General features: G+C 46.8%; 1 protein-coding gene and 1 long non-coding RNA gene across 5 annotated transcripts in view; one reads left to right on the top strand and one right to left on the bottom strand.

Annotated features, from left to right (window-relative positions):
* The window catches only part of tln1 (talin 1), a 59,333-nt gene that overhangs the window by 30,594 nt on the left and 9,410 nt on the right, over window positions 1-19,329 (bottom strand). The window contains exons 1-21 of one of the 4 annotated variants that reach the window (XM_086188534.1): window positions 14,528-14,790; window positions 14,300-14,367; window positions 11,280-11,442; window positions 9,069-9,166; window positions 7,936-8,065; window positions 7,614-7,766; window positions 7,223-7,365; window positions 6,633-6,760; window positions 6,480-6,540; window positions 6,263-6,367; window positions 5,768-5,923; window positions 5,211-5,312; window positions 4,736-4,812; window positions 4,153-4,333; window positions 3,243-3,356; window positions 3,017-3,125; window positions 2,682-2,890; window positions 2,503-2,601; window positions 1,402-1,464; window positions 680-847; window positions 294-588 (exon numbers count right to left, since the gene is read on the bottom strand). In XM_086188534.1, the coding sequence (XP_086044660.1) occupies window positions 294-588; window positions 680-847; window positions 1,402-1,464; window positions 2,503-2,601; window positions 2,682-2,890; window positions 3,017-3,125; window positions 3,243-3,356; window positions 4,153-4,333; window positions 4,736-4,812; window positions 5,211-5,312; window positions 5,768-5,923; window positions 6,263-6,367; window positions 6,480-6,540; window positions 6,633-6,760; window positions 7,223-7,365; window positions 7,614-7,766; window positions 7,936-8,065; window positions 9,069-9,166; window positions 11,280-11,409 (2,521 nt within the window). In that variant the 5' untranslated portion in view covers window positions 11,410-11,442; window positions 14,300-14,367; window positions 14,528-14,790. Of the gene's footprint in view, window positions 1-293; window positions 589-679; window positions 848-1,401; window positions 1,465-2,502; window positions 2,602-2,681; window positions 2,891-3,016; window positions 3,126-3,242; window positions 3,357-4,152; window positions 4,334-4,735; window positions 4,813-5,210; window positions 5,313-5,767; window positions 5,924-6,262; window positions 6,368-6,479; window positions 6,541-6,632; window positions 6,761-7,222; window positions 7,366-7,613; window positions 7,767-7,935; window positions 8,066-9,068; window positions 9,167-11,279; window positions 11,443-14,299; window positions 14,368-14,527; window positions 14,791-19,329 lie in introns of those variants that run through there. The other 3 variants (XM_086188533.1, XM_086188535.1, XM_086188536.1) reach the window with 3 other exon arrangements.
* LOC147244378 (uncharacterized) lies at window positions 14,188-16,970 on the top strand. The gene is made up of 3 exons (XR_015110503.1): window positions 14,188-14,278; window positions 16,143-16,371; window positions 16,680-16,970. It is a non-coding gene; the product is annotated as an uncharacterized LOC147244378 (long non-coding RNA).

Raw genomic sequence — 19,329 nt, 5'->3', positions numbered from 1 at the left:
ACAGCTGCACAGCCTTGACCCTGTGTGTTCTGACCCGTTTCTTTCAGATCCAGCCTGAATGTCCTCTGCAATCTGAGCTACAGCATCTCTTCAGGGGATCAGACAACACCAGCCCAGCTTTGGAGGAGCTTGTCCTTCTCAAAGTGGCTCATGAGCTATATTATTCCCTCCAGTTGCTAACACAATGTTATGGCTGATCATGTACAAAAACAAGAGAGTTTATTAAAACTCTGAAAGTGTGTGTGAAGTTCATGGGGGTGGGGGGGGGGGGGTGTGAGTGCTCCTACACTCACCAGCATCACCCATCGAGCTGAAGATGTTCTCGGTGACGTCCAAAATGCGATCAGTAGCTTCTCCGTGGCGCCCAATGGGATGGCCTCCGCTGGCGTACTGTTTGATATGTTGAAGCAACTCGTTCAGGGCCTGGGTGACACCAGTGGCAGCCACGCCCACCTGCTTCAGGAGGCCCTCGTCGTTGGTGGCTCCCTGGGATGCTTCTACACAGCCTTCCACTGACTTGGCCACCAACTTACCGGCCTCGATCAGCTGCTCCTGGCACACCGGCGAGCTGATGGTGGGAGCCACCACCTGAGTGATGGACAGGAAAGAGAGACACTTTCACTCTGTTCCTTTCACCGCAGCTGCTGAGAACATGAACCCCCAGCTCCCAGCCACTCACTCGGGTGCAGGCCACCAGTTGAGACGTGGACAGAGCACACTGGGTGGCGGCAGCAATGACGCGGTTCTGCTGCGCGGAGTCTTCGGTCTTCTGGGCAACATTTTTTGCTTTGAGCACAAGAGCTGCAGCAGCGTTAGCCACCGCTTTAGCCAGCTGCATCAGCATGTCCTGACAACAGTAAACAAACACAAATGTTAGCATTGCTCAGCCCTCACTACAGAGTTAATCAATTCTGAAATTAAAGATAAATCACATGAAACAGCAAGAAGGTTAAATGAAGGAAAAGACAGGCTGATGATGATTTAACACCAGTAGATCAGTGTCTCTCTGTCTCTCTCTTCTCTGCAGGAAAAGTCCTACAGTATTGTTATTTCCTGTTATTGAGACAAAGATTCTGGAAATCTGATTACAAGTTCCTCTTCATCCTTGTTCTGTGAGAAACTGCAGTTCAGCTGAAGAGAACACAAGGCCTCAGTGGTCTGAGCGTCTCTAATGTTCTCCTCGGGGAATAACTTCAGCTGAACCTCGGAGGAGGAGAAGGATTTGAGCAGACGATGATTCTGTAGTGGTGGAATAATCAAAAGAAATGGACGGGAGGCCATTACTGGCTATTTAGAGTACAAATACCATTGTGACTGTGATTGACAGATTGAGTCATGATTATATCAGACTGATCGCTTACTAAATGGACAGAGATTGTTTTGATTGACTATATTTGTTACCAGCATTTGACTATAAGAGAGGACTCTCCATCTGGCCCCCCTGAAAGATCCTTTACCTAGAAACTGTCAAATATAGACATGAAGAAGAGGGAACATGTTTAGAACACAACAACACAGAATACTTCCACCTGTGAAGTATTACTACCACCTCCTACTACTCAATCTCAGCCCTGATATTCCACTGGCCGACGTTCACAGACTTAAAAAGTTTAAATGTTTGGATCCATCCAGCAACAAGCCTCTGCTGCGAGAGCTGACGGGAGTGCTTTAGGCTCAGGAACGTCCCAATCTGTTCTTTCACTCAACACCTGGATCCAGATGTTCTCCACAGGCAGGAGAACCCTCCAGAGCACCTGGATGCAGCTGTTCTTTAAAACAGTGATGGTGATGTTTCATCCAGTAGAATAGAACCCTAGTGACATGAATACTGGCTGGTAGAGAAGAGACGATTGTATGTTTTCATAACCAATATTACTGGGACGAATACAGGACGTACGCATTTAATATCCAGGAATTTAAATTGTTGACAGACTGGCCACCAGGTTCAGATATAGGAGGTCTGACCTGGTCTGGTTTATGGTGACTTTCACCGGCTCTGCTCTCGAGGAGTAAAAGCATATTTCTTGAGAAGGTTACGTGTTATGTACCTGTTCTTATAAATTAGGGTGATCTCACACATGACAGGAGAACTGGACTCAGAGCTCTCAAAGTGGAGCGGTCAGTTCTTCTTGTGTTCACATTGTCAGTCCATTTGAAATAAGACTAAGTCCTCTTTCTGTTCACACTATCTGGGGCTCAAACCTCAACTGCTTTGGATTAGGGGTCATTTTCACTTGGAACAAGATGGCTTTTTTTTGGGAACTGAGTTTCCCGGTTCATGTGATTTTGTCTATGGCAAGTCCAGGGGGCCATAATATAATGTCAAAGGGGGACGTGAACCGGGAGCGCTTTGTGAATGAACTGCAAGGACAGAGAAGTGAACTCAGACCACCACACCCACCGTGTTCACATCTGCACAAAAAAAGCTGACTCATAAGTCCGAGTTCTGAGGTCTCACTTTGAGTTGAAGAAACAGAGTCGTGCCACCAAAGACAGTCCTACCTGGAACTGCGGATCAGTGTCGGTCTCCCCGATGTGAGACAGCAGCTCTCCGCTGGCTTGGCCCACATTTCCAGCAGCCTGCAGCAGATTCTGGCGAGGCTGAAAGCAACAGTCTGGTGAGACGGCTGGCCGACACATATTATCAATGTTACTGAAACAAAGCTATCAGAACCACGTACCTCCGTATTGGCAGGCTGGGCCGTCTTCAGCATGTCAGAGACAGCACACGCCAGGTTCTTTGCGGCGCCCAGCAGCTGCTGTCCGTTCCCTCCTTCATCTTCCATGAGGGCTGCCAACAGTTTGACACCCTTGGACATCTCCGTCAGATTGGAGGAGATGGTGGTGACAGCACAGCCCACTGCTGTGTAGTCGGTCTCTGCTGGGTCACCTGAAGCAGGTAGATGGACACATGATTTTGATCACAGTGCAGCCAGTGTGGTTACACTTGTAAACAACAAACAACAAATGAGCACAAGTCGATATGAAGCAAAGGGGCGTGTTCCTGTGTCGGGACCTGCAGTGAGGTTGACCATCGACGCGGTGCCGGCTGTGATGGCGTCCACCTGTGAATGGATCTCGTGCTTGGACTCATCCATCTTGTTCTTGCGCCAGGCTTGGGACGCCTGAAACAAAGTAGAATGTTCTGGAGATGAGACAAAGGCCCAGAATGCAATGCTCAGCACTCATCAGGACAGAGGTTGATCATCCTCTTGCACTAAGAACAGAGGGTCAAATCTCACCGCATCAGTTCCCAGGGGGGGCAGGGTATCAAAGTCATCCAGCGAGGCCTGGGCAGCCTGGACAGCCTGCATACTGGAGTTGATGGTACCAGTCAGGGCCTGCTGGGCTGATGTCTGGGGACACACAAAAGCCCATCACAAACACATCAATCATCAGTGTGAGGAGATATCAAGAACTTCACTATACAATGAATATTTTGGAGAAGGAGAACTAGAACGTGTCAACAGTTTCAGAACAACAGTGAAGACCACAAAGACATGTCAGGTTTCACCTTGATGCTGGATTTAGTCGTGAGACTGGTTAACACGTGAATCCAGAACATGATCAGGTTTATCATTCAAGTCTGTCGCATCTGATTCAAGTCAACACAGCTGGAACTTTTTCAAAAAGGGATCATGAATTCTTCCTGGAACGATTTCAGAGACATGAACTCAGGGCATTCAGACTTTATATAAGACTCAGACTTTAGGGGCTGGCACAGCTCAGAGGTAGAGTGGCCATCTAGCAACTGAAGGGTCATTGGTTCGAGCCTCACTTCCCCTGGTGACCATGTCCAAGTGTCCTTGACAAGATACTGAACCCCTACTTGCTCCTGATGGCCCTGCGACGGACTGGTGACCTGTCCAGGGTGAACCCCTCTCACCCAATGTCATCTGGGATAGGGTATGAGCACTTCTACGTGTGGATACGTCCTCCTTGATGTCCCTGGCTCAAGGAACTAATGACTAAAATGAAGCAGGCTGGATACTTGGATCATACGTTTGATGACCAGTGTATGAACTCCTTCTATCCACGTTCTGAAGGGTGCAGAGCAGATGAGGAATCTGAGGTTCCAAGTCATTCTATCATTACTTGTTTTAGTGGCCATGTGCCAGTGTGGAAGCCTGCAAGGGAAGGAAGTGTGTTTACCAGCGGAGGCATGTGTCCTCGGTGCATCTGTCCGCTGGTGATGTGCTGCTTGGCCTGAGGCATGGAGCCCATCTGGAAGCTCTCTGGACCTCCGGCTCCTGAGCGCATGATGGCTGGCAGGGCCACTGAGCCCGTCTCCACCTTGCCCACTTTGTTGAACTGCTGCTGCAGCACTGTTGACCTGCAAGAGGGAGGGAGAGAAAGGACTTGAACTCCCTCACGGCAGTTGTCGCTCTGACCGGTAACACCTCCACCCATGGAGCCCAGATACACACTCTGAGACAAAAGGTTTATCAAGGTCAGACCTGCAACCAGATTTGCAACAAGAGGCTACAAAGAAGTCTGGTCAATCAGGTCATTCAACTGCTGCGTGCTCAGAGAGGTAGTAGGACTGCACTGAAACGTGACACTCGCCATGTTGCCTCTCAAGATAATAAATGCAACATCATTAGAAGACAGCTGTGGTCCAGACCCTAACGAGGGAGCGAGACAGCAGCAGGACGCCATCTAGCATCAGACAGACTGATGAAGATTTATCAGTCTAGAGAGCCGTTGAAAGCTGCTGCATCAGGAACACACTTACTTTTTAGGAGACACAGAGTCTTCCAGCATGGTGGACTCTTCATCTCCCTCCAGGCCAAAGTGGTCTTTGCTCTTTTTCTGTCAAAGGGCAGTGATGATGTCAGTAATGATGACGTTAAATACAAGTTACAGGTTTCAGAGCAGTTGGACAGCATAAAAGACTGAGCACTGAGACATGGAGCCCCACTGATGCTGGATAATGGTCTGATGTGGATTTACCCGCTGATATTCTTCATATACTAAGTACATGAAGTACTGTCAGCAAAATGTACTTAAGTATTAAAGTACTCCTTTTATTGATGCTGATCCAAAAAATGTAGATGTACAAACAAAATTCACAACATTGTTGAAAAAAACAAACAAACACTTGACAAAACAACATATTTTTGATCGGCAGTTCAGGTAGTTGTGCTGTGAAATGATGAGTTCACCACAGCGACGTCAGAGGTCGGAGTCACTTTCATGCTGGCTGTTACCTTCTTGAGGATGATGTCAATGTACCCGGCAATAAGCTGAGCGATCTGCTCGCCCTCGGTGGTCTGCACAGAGTAGTAGCCGTCCTGGTAGTCTCCGAAGTCCTGCACACACGCTGGCATTTAGCTCAGGATTTCTACTGTTCACAATAAAACTTGAAAAGCCCAACAAAATACTTCAAAAACTACTAATGATCTTGATAGAGCAGCAGTGTATCAGAGAACGTAACGTGCGTAACGTGACGTGCTACAGAGCTTTAGAGCTACTGTCCTGGCTGAGGCTCATTTGCTGCCACTGTCTCATACAGAAAGTCACCGCTGAAGCTTGTTGCTGATGCATTCAAATATTCAGCCTCTTTAACCCCTTCTGTCTCAGAGAAAACTACAAAAGCCACTTTGCACCGCCTGCAGATGTGGAGCCACCAGCTGTACCTCCAAATGGATGATCGTGTTCAGCATATCAATGTAAAAAGGGGGTTTACGTCAGCGTTGTGTTCTCTGCCTCTGCTGGCCAAAACTGAAACAACAAGCTCAAAGCTTGAGTGCCACTATGAACTGACCAGGGTGAAGCTCTTGGGCGAGGCGGCCCAGCGCTTGATGTTGGTCAGGTTCCACTCCTGCATCACCTCCTTGGTCTTCTCATCCACCCTCATCACGCTCTCCTTGGTGATGCCCAGCAGCCGAGGCACCAGTTTGTTCTTCCCCTTCATCTTCTCCTGCGGGACGTTTGATGCGTCGAAAACAATCAGACTGATGCGCGTTTGTTTAATTAAACCTCAACAGTAAATTTTGTTCCAAGTGACAAGTCATAAAAATGTCTCCCTTTTAAAATAAGCCAAATTAAATATCAAAATGTGGTCATCAGAGTGTTGAAATACATGAGTGACTGAAGCTGCAGTGACGATGTAGCACACTGCAGTTACTGCGTGTACATGTTCAGTAGTTTCTTACGACAATAACATCATCTGGTACCAGCTGATATTCTAGTGGAGTGAACCAATGGGAGTTAGTCCTCTGACTGCCTCTAGTCTCTTTCCAGATGACCTTGACCTCACCTTGACCAGGAAGAAGGACACGCCGTAGGTTTTCAGAGACCTGGCCTGCTTCACGTAGCTGACTTTGGCCTCGATCTCCGTCATGTTCTGGCAGTACTTGTGTGCCTGTGCAGATGAGAGGAACCATCAGAGCAGCTAGAAGGACATCACTGCAGGGCCACACTGCAACAGGCTGTCAGACCTGAACGGACTCCATCATCAAGGCCTGCTTTCTTACCTGGAAGATCTTCTTCTCTCCTTTGTGTTTGATGTACTCTTTGGGAAGGAATTCCTTTAAACTGAGGAGGACAAAGGTCAACTAGGGTCACACAGGCCTGAGGATGAGTTCACACAGGATGAGGCTGTGCTGTGAATATCAGGCACAACTCACTCTAAGAAGCCGGACTTGTGTTTGGACTCGTTGTGGTCACCAAACTGGATCTGACACTGATACCCTGCAAACTCACAGGCCTTGTCGAAGGAGACTGGATGAGATCCATTCAGAATGTCATCACGGGCCTGTCCACAAACATACGCACACGCACACACACACACACACACACACACACACACACACACACACACACACACACACACAAACACACACACACACACACACACAGAGCAATGTAAACCATCTCATATTTGCATGTGTATTTGTATGTGCGTATATCTAAGTAAACGTGTCGATGTGTGTCTATTTGTGTTTAAATGTGTGTATAGTTGTATTTGTGTGTATAAATGGATCTGTGTGTGTAGGTGTATACGTGTGTTTGTATTTATATGGGTGTATGTGTGTCTTATTTCCTCCTACATTGATCCTTCGTTGGTGTTTTAAAGTTTATACATCAAATGTTTGTTCAACTCTGTCAATGTTAATATAATTCAGAGGTGCAGCTGGAGGTGAGCTCAGTCAGGACGGGGGGCTGATTCATTAACGAAGGTGTGAGCCAGGAGCCCTGGTCCAGAGGTCCTGCTCACCTGAACGTAGAGCAGATTCAGCTGCACGGGGTCCCTGGAGTCCACGTTCTGGTCAGAGTAGAAGAACTTCCTCCTCAGCAGCAACATCTCCGTCTCCTCCACACCCTGCTCCCTCAACGTCCGGCCATGGTCCAGCCAGTTTACTGGGGCGGGGGGCAAAAACATCCACTTCAGCTTACCTTTTCACAACCCAAGGCTCTGCCCACACCAAGATATTCTCATTCAACACATAACCGGTGCTCCATTCACATCCAGGACCCTCAAACCCCAAAAAGTGGGACCTTTCAAAATGCTGCTTAGGCTTTTTTTTCCACTGGAAACTCTGTGTGTGTGTGTGTGTGTGTGTGTGTGTGTGTGTGTGTGTGTGTGTGTGTGTGTGTGTGTGGCGTACACTCATCGTCTGTATGTAGCTTCTGCTTCAGCTTCTCCATCTTCTTGTCATCTCTCAGCAGCGTCTTGTCTCGTTTCAGGGTGCCTGTAGTCTCCTCCTTCTTCTCCTCACCAATGTCCCGCACCAATGAGTACTCATCATAGTTTGTAATTCCTAACACACACACACACACACACACACACACACACACACACACACACACACACACACACACACACACACACACACACACACACACACACACACACACACACACACAAGAGTTTAGCATCTCAGCCACCAGGCCAGGTGAGCTGTGAGGGACAGGCGGGACAGGGCGGACCTATTCTAGCACAGATGGTCATGAGCATGTCGCTGACAATCTTGGAGTCGTCCACCATGACGGTCTTCACTGTGCCGTCCAGCATGCGAATCTTCAGAGGCCTCTGCTTCTTCTTGTACTCCAGAGTGTCCTGAGAGACAGACGAGATCGATCAGGAGCGGCATCGACTACCCAACACATCTTTCCTGTCTGGGTTTATCCAACAGCTGATTTGGAAATTCACAAAAGAGAATTTCTATTCCTCAGCGATGTTCCCAATATCTGGGAGTCCTGTTTGGTAGATTCATTCACTCTTTCTGATTCAATCACCAAAGCCAGTCATTCTTGCAGAGCACAGACAGAACATCTCACCAGAGGACCACTGGAAACTAGCCATAAAATGAAAAACAGGCTGCCAGGGTTTCCGTTTCCACTGGTGGTCACACACTGATGCTGTCAGCACCACTTGAAGGTTACCAACTGAGTCTGGCTGAGATAAAAGGGACACGTCCCTCTGCTTGATCAGAGCATTTTTCAGTTTGTCGTGTGAAACACGCAGTGTCCATCTATTGTGCTTATTTTTATAGCAATACAGTACAGTCATTGTGTGGAGCAGCACATCCAATGATTCGTTCTATTTATGCAGCATCATGTCCTGAGTCGGAACTGGCTGATTACTGTTGTTGACTGCAGGGGGACCCAGACCTGACCCAGAACCAGCTGCTTCACAGGAGTGACGCACCACGCTGTGAATTCACAAGCTTGTCTCAACAGAAGCCGCCTCTGCTCACTGCTGTCAGAGCTCAGCGGAGACACTCACGGCAGGCAGGGAGAATTCTGCTGGCTGACTCACTGATTTATTTATCTGAATCCTGTTCTTTAAACTAAAATATCTCCCGCAACTTCGAGACGACTGTACAAGGGGGCGGGCCCAGGCAAGGTAGGACTACTCACAACACTGTACCTGTGGAATTGTGCATTTATTGATATTTCGATGCGGACCATGTAAGATGGTGTCTAAGTCCATTTAGCAGCAGACAGAAGGCCCAGTCATTGTTGTAGACCCCTACAGGAGGTCCTTAGTCGGCCTCTGTCCCGGTAGGTGTCATATAGTCCCTGTCTGGGCCTGTATGTGTTTGAAGTGTGTCACTTACTCCATTCCTCAGCATGTAGTAGTCCAGGGCCTTCCCGGCCTCCAGCCAAATGCCTTTCTTTGGGTCTTCATCCGACAGAAACAGTCCATAGTCATTGGCTGCAGCAGGGGAGAGACACACCGACTGAGTAGCAGTAATGGTGGTTGTGCTTCGCCACATTTGGATATGCAGAGGTTGATCAGAGTGGTCACATGAAAGAGGCGTGCAATGACTGGTGTCACACACTGGAGAGCAGATACAATTAGCGATGTTAGGCAACGCCACGTCATGGTCCGTGGGAGCTGATGCACAGGTTGGGTCAGGTAACTCTGAGAGCTGCTGTCCAAAGAGCTTGTGCAGCATGAAGTAACTTGCCAGCTTGCAGCGCTGCTAAGACCTCTAATCACTTAGACCAAGGTCACGAGGCACGCCGCCGGCCATGTCACCTCCAACATCTATACTTCCTCAGTCAAATCTACTTCATGAACATCTGACTGTTATGTGTCTGATGACGTGACTGAAATGGTCAAAGTCAGCATCAGATGCTGGCCCAGCTCAAGCGTGTGCAGGGACCAGCTGCTTCAAATAGGAATAAATGATCATTTCAGCTTCATTCTAGTGTTAAACGACGTAAATAAAAGGTCACTGCAGGAGGGCTGAGACGGCAGCCTGGGACGAGCCACGCCAGCTCACACCTGCCAGCAAGACGGCGCCGCTGAGTTCAACGTAGCTCAAAGGCAGGCGCCATCATCACATTAGAAGCATTGGACCATACATGTTTGCCTTTTATGGCCATTGACGTACAGAGATGACCAACAGCGTACACAGAGAGCACCAGAGGAACAAGGCATATAATCTGGGTTTATCAGCTGAACGATCAGGTCCACTGCAGACATCTACAGACATAAGTGGCTCACTGCTGAGGTGGGGCTTCCCGTAGATTGTGATCCAGTGAATGGAAGCAGCAGTAATGAGGCTCGTCCACTCACTAATTCCTGTAGTTTCTGTGCTGGAGGAGGCAGTGAGTAAACTGATTTGACACAGGCGAACAGTGAGAAGGAGTTTGATTCCAGCAGGTTCATGGACAAAGACAGGGTCATTTTCTGTTCGACTAAAGTGGTTTAACTAATCTTCTGGACTTAAGACAAGCCTGGCCCTGACCTGGCCTCGCTTCAACTAACAAGGTCAATCTATGCCATCAATGCATTTTTACAGTCAGACATCTTCATAAAGCTCCTTTCAAAGCAAAAAAAAAAAATTCTAAGTGTTTTAAAAATGATTGAAAAAAGGTAGGATGTGAACAAGTGAGGGACACAAATGCACCCGAAGAACTAAACCACGAAGGCCTTGAGAAAAAAAGACCTCACGACTCCACATGCGTGCATGACAGCATCCTTATTATGGGTTATATCATTTTCTCACTTTGTTGCACTTTGAAGATACAAGATGTAAAAACTTCAGCGAGACATCAAAAACAGAGACTTCGCCTGCTCTGAAATAGGACACATGACCCACAATCATCAGAGTCCTTCAGGAATCTTGTTTTTTTGCTGCATTGTTGTGTCAGTTACTTCCAGTTCACAGCAAAAATATATTTTCTCTTTGGAAATACCCAGAATCATCCCCCCGCTTAAGATATGAGACATTCCACAAGTCACATGGTCAACAGGAAGTAAAGTTCATTTGAGTTTCATTCTGAGGGCCGGGGGAAGAGCAGCGGGTGATTATAATCCCAGCATGGCCGAGGATCTCAACCTCAATCTGGATTATCTATTAGAGGCTTTCTGTTTTTGAGGACACGTGTTTTACACCACTTCCAGGTGCTAAGTGCTCTCATCCTATCAGCACTGACTCCATGGGGCTAAAAACTCCGTTTCTCTCTTTGGAACTTAACAAATTTAAACACTTTCCATGAATCTTACTGGAATGCTGAAAAAATGGTGACAAATGAAAAATTACAACACGTAAATCCCACTGATGAGGCTGAGCAGCCCTGGGACCCTCATGTGGTGCCAGTTTATCAAGTACTTTTCTAAGTTCTTAGTTCCGAGAACTGCTGGTCCCGAGCAGGAGGAATCTGGACTTGATTTGTTCTCACTGAACTATGAGCCAGAAAAACACCTCCAACGCTGGCAGATATATGGAGGGGCTCTTCATCCAAAAGCCCTCCATGTCAGCATGGTGTGTGTATGTGTGTGTGTGTGTGTGTGTGTGTGTATTTGTGTGTCTTACGCTGTCCCAGCTGAGCCTCGGTCACTCTCTCCCTGATGATGCGGCAGGCGTCGTACACCATGGTGGAGGGCTCAAACTGCATGGTCTTCACCAAGTTCCCCACGCCGATCTTCAGTGACAGGGCCACCATGATTACTGCTCTGCTCCTCCTGCCAACTCACACCTGCAGGACACCCAGAGAAGCAGAGACAGGTCACGCGTGTTCGAGGGTCAAGTCTTGAACCCTAGCCTTGTGTACCACGTGTTCATTGATTCTGGTGTTGTGGAACCAGAAGGCATTGATCCCTGAGCTGAATTTCAGACTGCAGTAGAACAGCATGTAGCTTTGGTGCCATAGAAACACAAGTAGCCACACGAGTTCAGAATTTTGGCATCAACTTGGCATTAAGTATGGTTTAGAGCAGGGAGCTGCCTTTCGGGGATGCGCGAGATAGAACATGTCATGGCGGTTTGGAGTGGGGTTATTTTTCAATTGGATTTTCCAACACAAAAACGTGTAAATAAACATTTCCTTTGTAAAATTTAAAATCAAAAGCTGCCAGTTTAATTAATAAATAAATGCAGGCTAATCAAAATGCACCTCATCTTGAGATGAAGTGTAGAAGTTATCTTCTAGGCATTGTATGTGGCATTGTTGCCTTTTTTTCCCGAAGGTGTGGAGAAGTGGGGGTGTGTCAGCCCAGTTGGGATATAGAAGGGGGTGCACGGCCTAAAAAGTTTGGGAACCCCTGATTTAGCGGCAGCCCTAAGAGGATTTACTGGTGGTATGACAAAAGCCCGAAATGCTGACACCCGCCTCCACTCCAGAATCTGATTTCCACACAGGGAGATTTAATAAACGTCTGTCCATGTTTATTTACTCGAATAATCCTGCTCTCACCAAAACGAATGTGAGCGTCCCCCCCATCCTCTACACTTGGTCTGCTTGCAGGGTCTCCTGCAGCAACAACACATGCCTCCCACCACTGCTGCACGAATAATGCAAATGCACATTTTAATTGTAGATAAATATGTGCACGTGTCTACAAATGTTACTCCTTCTCCTCTGAGTGTGCTGAGTTTGGTCACGGCCGTCAGCTGCTCTGACAGTGTGTGTGTGTGTGTGTGTGTGTGTCAGGTGTGTGTATGATCACGTGACTATCAGGCGTCCAGGCTGCAGAGTGACCAACACAGATACCAAAAAGCAGGATGGCGAACTGGTGTCGGAAAACAGCTCAACATCTGTTACATGCCAATTGGATTCAGATACAGCGACGCTGAACAGGAAGATGAGCTGCCCAAAACTTGAAAAGTTAAAGATGGAACGTCCCGCAGCAACAGGACTGATGTGTGTCACATGTGAGACAGCACAGAGAAAAGCCTGGGTTGCTCAGGTTACGAGTTAAGACAAAGAGACAGCTAAAGGTCGTCAAAGCCTGGCGAAACAACAGCAGAGCACAATTACAGATACTTTAGTCTCCCCACGTGAGCAGAAGTCACTGAGACCTACAGAAAACACAAAGTCCAGGAGAATCTACTTGGGACGAGACCTGGTGCCGACATACTGTACGAAGTGGCTTTCAGTGAATGACCTGCACCCTGGTCAGGAGGCACCGGCTCTGCTCCCGACACTTTCTCTCCCGTGTCGCTAAACCGAAGCTTTACAACTAACGCCATGCCAGACACATGGACACCGACGCCTTCTCATAATTGGTAAGTAAATTATTTACTCACTAATTTGCTGGTCCCTGTGGAAGCCAATTTCTGCTAGTTAATGAAAAATAGATAAAGGCTTTCCCTTGAATTTAGTTGCAATTATTATTCTGTCACAGTAAAATGAAGTATTACTCATAATTTTCATACAGCAAGTCATCATTAGATAATTATGAAAAAGGTGACCGACAATTACCGCATTATTTCAAATGTATTGTCACTTCCGACTTCCAGTCATGATTAGGACTTTCTATTGTGTAATGTCTGATGTCCCTGAGAACAGCGTTACTGAGAGTCCTGCAGGTAAAATACAGCCAGGTTAGAAGTGTCAACGCAGACAGAAGGAGAGAGCAAGTTTATGACCTCGTACCACCGCCAGGCTTCTCTTCTGGTGTTGCTGCCTTGTCACACTGTTTCAGGTTTCTTACGTATGAACTCTGACACGTCTCATCTTGTTGTCACCACATAAAACACACAAACTTTATAGTAAACAAACGCAGCGGCCAGGTGCAGCCACTTGCTCCTCCCACTCCTGAAACTCTTGTTACAGAGACAATTATCCCCCCATCCATCTCCTTCAGTCCTGTACAGGATGGTGGAGAGCTGGAGCCTATCCCTGCTGGCATAGGGCAAAAGGTGGGGTCACACGGACAATAATGAACAATATTAATGAATATGCAGCGACGGACTGGTGACACGTCCAGGGTGAACCCCGCCTCTCACCCGCAGTCAGCTGGGATAGGCTCCACCCCCACCCTGTGACCCTTAACTGATAAACAATGGAGGGATGGATACATGTGCTTTTTGTAATCTAATTGAGCTGTAAGTTGGAATGTACCTTTGAATTGGACTTTGTCATGTTTTTGGGGACACTTGAGGAGTTAGGAGGCCTTTTTGTATCCATGTGTTAATTTGTATTTATTTTCTACATTAAAGTAGCTGTGCCAAAGAAAAGGAAGATAGTGGCATCCTTCTTCTAAACAAGCGTGTCTCAGCACTGAGCCTCGGTGAGCATGTTTACATGTTAGCAGCAGCAGACTGCCGACGTGCGCAGAAAACAGCAAGGCATTTTGACATCAGAGCTCCGAGGGATTGAATGACACAGACTCCCTGACACCTCGAACCTGACATCCTGCTCTCTATCATGTCCTCCCTCCCTCTTGATGACAGGAGGATGCAGGCTGTAAACCAGGCCAGGGAGCAGAGCGGAGGGTATCGCTATGGAATAGCTAATGAAGACACGACCTGAGCTCCATGGTTCTGACAGCAGGAGTTGGTAGAACCGGTGTCTTTATACTACAGAGAAGGTGAGTGAACTACATAAATACCTGATGAAACTGCGTTGGCGAGCCTTCCTGCCCTGTCAGCTGATGAACCCGAGGCCTCTTCTCCCTGGCTGTGGAACACACCACACACAGCAGCTTACAATCACTGACAGGAGATCCAACCACCACGACTGACAAAGTACATGGTAGTTACTCATACATTTGTAACATCATCCTGATACATTATATTACCAGGACAATTACTTTTTAATTTTTTTTGGGCATACACACCTTTATTTACCACTAGAGAGGAGAGCTGGACGGGATTCGAACCGCGGTCAGCTGCGTATGTGGCATGTGCTCTAACCTCTTGACCACCTGAGCAACTCAGGACATTCACTTAAACTCTGACACGCAAGTCGAAAAGTTAAACTACCTTGTTGATTTAAATAAACATGTTAGACTCCGATTATTTCTCAGAGTCACAGCGTAGGGTCAATGTGCTCAAACCTGCCTGCTCTTGGCAGGAGTTGTGTACGGCTCTCTGGAATGTGCAGCGCTATCGTACACAAGCATGCTAAGAAACTTCTCTTTGCTGTTCAGAGAGACGGAGGTCCCACTCAGATGTCCTGATGTCACATCCTGTTATAAAAAAACATAGATGCCATAAAAGGGCATTTCAGCCATCTGTATACAATCAGCTATGATTCAGCTGGGAGCAGCGTATCCTGTCTGGTCTGGCTATTAATGAGAGTTTGTTTCACTCAAGGAGAGACCAGAGATGACTCACATGAACCTCAGACGGGCCTGAACATTGCACGGCTTTCAAGAGGTTGCCCTCAGAGGTTGTCCATGTCAGAGCTAAAGACCCAAAGGAAGATCGAACGCTTCCCATCAGTCAGGTTGCCTCAGTCTGTGAGGTTTCTAAACAAAGACCCCGTCGGCTTTGACTGAAAGAGGAAGTGTCGAGTCAGTAATTACTGCAGAGAAATGAGGAAGAGTCACATCACTTTGGCAGGAAAACACTAAAGCAACATGGAGGCTATGACTGGGACCTCGTTAGTGTTTCATTGAAGGGACACAAGCACGTCGCTCACTGTGCTAGCACCAACAGCACACACCTACTACACAGTAGAGATGAACCACATCAGAAACATCTCTCACTGCAAGACTGGGACATGATCCACATCGTGAGAGGGAACCATCGTTCTTGGGTCGTTACACACAGAAGCATTTAAACTGAAGAACACCATTTGTATGCTGGGATACTGCTGCAGTAGGGCTGTATGATTAATAAACATTTAATCAAAATCAAAGTGGGATCTACTGCAACTTTTAAATTGCGGGCGGCGCATGATTTATTCAAGGCTAACTGTGTGTCAACATTCCATTCCAGTACTTTGACACATTTCTTAGCTAGCGAATACTGCACTGGATACTGCAACAACAAACAGCCTGATGGAGAACAGCACCACAAGACTCTTCAAACCCACGACCCTGAGGGATTCCTGCTTAATGTACCTTAAAAAAAAAAAAAAACAGCACAAATGATGACTTCATCACTTTTGAGACAAACCGTCCACCTCGCTGTCAGTGTGTATCTATCACCAGAGAACCAAACCAACAGCTCTTTGAGTCCATTCAGTTCTTCTCTACATTGTCTTTGATCGTTGACTCCAGATCTTCATCAGGGGCTACGTTCCATTTAGATGCTCCGTAGAGTTCACATTAACCCATCACCAAGGAACAGAGCTGCCTCATCATGATAATAACGTTCAGGATCTCGCTATCTGAGCGGCGAGGACAGATAACAACTCTGCAGTTGTAGGAAAAGTAAGAACTGTCAGTTTGGTACGGGGTTCATGCAGGATTTCTGAATGTGTGAGAGTACTTGTTTTTGTGGTAGGTGTGGAGACAGCAGCAGCTGCAGCGTTCCCCAGGCACCCCAACACAACACATACTGTGTCACGTCTTCGATGACATGCTGACTTCCTGTGTCAGTGCGGTCGAGTGTCAACTCTCCTGTCAACTGTCACAGTGAGGTCAACCAATCGTTCTATCCGCACCAGTCAGAGCGCCTCTATCTCGGGCCTGGCTGGACTGGTTTACAGCACTGGTCCAACTGTCAATTAACAGTAAGTTCTCTCTCTCTCTCTCTCTTTTTTTTTTCTTGACACAACTGTCCCCTGGCACTGATAACTTCACCCTGTTGGTGCTCCGAGTTCAGTGTCACATAAACAATTTCACTTCAATGAAGAGAGAGTACACCATGAAGGGAACAACGCCACCGCCACCAGTTACCCTCTGGTTTTATCTTCATGGTACTGTTGTTCACAAGATGAGCAGCATGGAAGAAGCCCTCCGTGTACAGCAGCAGCCATCTTGTTCCAAGCGTTCTCATGCTTACTCACGTTTAATCTTTTGCAACTCCTGTTGGTTGCAGGGAAGTTGCAGCAAAACATCACCGCCCTCAAGCACAGCGTCGCTAACGTCCTGACCCTCCTTCACAACACCCGCCAGCTTCCACGCTCCATATGAAACATCATCAGCTCATCCAAGCGACAAGTAACAAGCCACTGATGGTAGCTGACAAATGAGCTTCTTCATCAGCACCACTGAACATAATATACCATCAGTCAAAGCTAATGCTACTGATAGCTTGTTAAGCTTTCATCCCACTAACAAGAATTAAATCAGTGGATAAGTGGAAGGGAGTTACAGCATCTTCACAGGAATTTAGGATGTTGTTTCCAGCTTTGTTGGAATTACTCATGATGACATCACTGCTACGCCTCCTGGCTGATGAAGCAATGGACGTCAGCGTCAAGAACCCAGAGGACAAGCGTCTTACAGGTGGACGAGCAAGTTTGGGCTACAAAATTAAGATATGGTGGAACTAGAGCTACTAAATAGTGTGATAGCAGAGACTCGTGGTCTGGAGTGGTTTACACACTTTCAACAGGTCATGACTGCAGTTACTAGGATGTTGTGATTCGATTGACATGATCCCTGCACAGCTGCAGCAGTCGACCCCGCTGGGTCAACGGGACCTGATGGGGTCATCACTGTGGCCTGGAACCTAAACACATAGAACCACAACATTCTCAGCTCATGGATGTGGGAGCTGAACATCCACTGCATTGGAATGCTGCCAGTGGGATACCTGACAGTAAGCAGGAATCTGGATGGATTCCACCTCAAGAATATTTGGACTGTACATTTCTGACACCCCTCATTGAAAGGAACAGTGTGAGAACATTCCCCTCAACTCACCTGAGCAGGTACAAACATGTGATGAGCTGCTGTGCCACACCAGCAAAGAGCTAAAACTTCGCACCAGCAATGTTGCTGACTTTTAGGGAACGTCAGTTACTGTCCATCGTCCCCAAAGCACACACTACTGTAGTTAGCTTAGCACAATGTACAATGAACAAGCACACACCCATCAAAAGTAATCAAAAATACTTTTCTCTCTAAACCTGCATTAATATAACGAGGATTGTGTGTAACATTGGTGATAACACATTGTAACGTTAGAATCAGACACTAGCCGGGACTACTTTTCTGCAGTGATATGATGCAGCACCTCCAAAGCTCCATTGGAACCTGGGTCAACAGAACCAAAAGCTCGTTGAGGACTAGAAGAGCGACTGCTGCTCCTGATCATGAGGAGGAGGAGGAGGATTCCTGCTGGACATACCAGCATCCTGGACCTGAGCTAGCTGATGCTAACACTTCCCACCCACCACCAGCCATTGGGCCAAACTCGTGGTCTTGAGATTAGAACTGCTACATAAATTTAAGGCATTACCTTCGAAAATATTGATAATCCATGCTATTTTTGACCCAGCAACTGAGAAAATGATACAGAATTCAGAGCATAGAATTTTAGAATTTTGTTGAAGAATAAAAATGAATGGTGATTTTTCATAATACATTTCACAATACCTGTAGTCAATACAAGTAAAAATATAAAATAAAGATTTTACCTTCTTAATCTGATGTATTAATCTGAAAAACCAAAGTTTTTAGAATATTTTAAACTACTACTTACTGTATACTATGTCTATGGGCCATAACTCAGTTTGTTGTGTTTTTGTTTTGTTTTTTAAAGAGAGAACAATAAAAGAACGCAGGTTCAATTATAAACAAACATACATTTGTGGATATCATGTCCGTAAAATGATCCAATGAATTTGCACAGTGTTTTGTGCGACCTGTTGGTCCCCGTCTCTTCTTAGCGAGTGAATCATCTGATTTTGATGTTATTCAATAATAAAACTCAAGACTGTTGTGCTAAGCAAAGTATTTCCATTCTCTCTCCAGCAGAGTTCTCTCCTCCACACAGCTGTTATTCCATTCTGTTTGACTTTTGTTTTTAATCAATGAAAGTGACAAGTGACATCCACCCTCCCCACCCGCGGGCAGCTGTGGCGGCGTTGCTGGGCTTTTCCATTATGTCCAGTATATTTTTAAGTATTTGTTGACAGGCTAGTTGGATGGGAGGAAGGGAGGGCTGTTTGCTGAAGATAAGAAAAAGGGAAGGAAATATTGTGACTTGCACACCAGATGACTTGCATTATTCCTTCGATCATTATCAAGTTAGCGGCCCGCTGTCAGCTCCTGTCCAATGGCATCATGATGAGGCAGAGAAACGAAACATCTTTAAAATTTAGAGGGGCAGACAGAATCTTTGCACTGATAATGGAGTACAGCTAACTTGAGTAAAGAATATAAATACTTCTTCCAGGTATTTGTGTCCTGCCACTGAGGTAGTGGTCTGTATTTAGCAGCAGCAACATGAAAGCTGCAGGCTGGAGCTGCTCGGTTGCCTCCAGCCCTGCCGAGGAATCCAACTCTGCATTCCTCTGGAATACCAGCATCACAGAGAGACAGAGGGGGAGAAGAGAGGCTTATGCAGCCTTATGTCACTGGCGGCGTGCACGAGAACTAAATACAGCCAGTCCCAGTGGAACACAGGAATGTGAAGCAGAAACATTCTGTGGCAGATGCAAGATAACGTCTAATCTACAATTGGAGGCCGCTCACCACTCCGAGGAAAATCAACCAAAAACAGACTGTTTAGTACAAAG

This window comes from Aulostomus chinensis, chromosome 19 (assembly GCF_037954235.1).
Source record: "Aulostomus chinensis isolate RoL2024-O1b breed Wild chromosome 19, RoL_Achi_v1.0, whole genome shotgun sequence".
In the NCBI taxonomy this organism is placed as follows: domain Eukaryota; kingdom Metazoa; phylum Chordata; class Actinopteri; order Syngnathiformes; family Aulostomidae; genus Aulostomus; species Aulostomus chinensis.
This window is presented reverse-complemented; position numbering and strand designations above follow the sequence as displayed.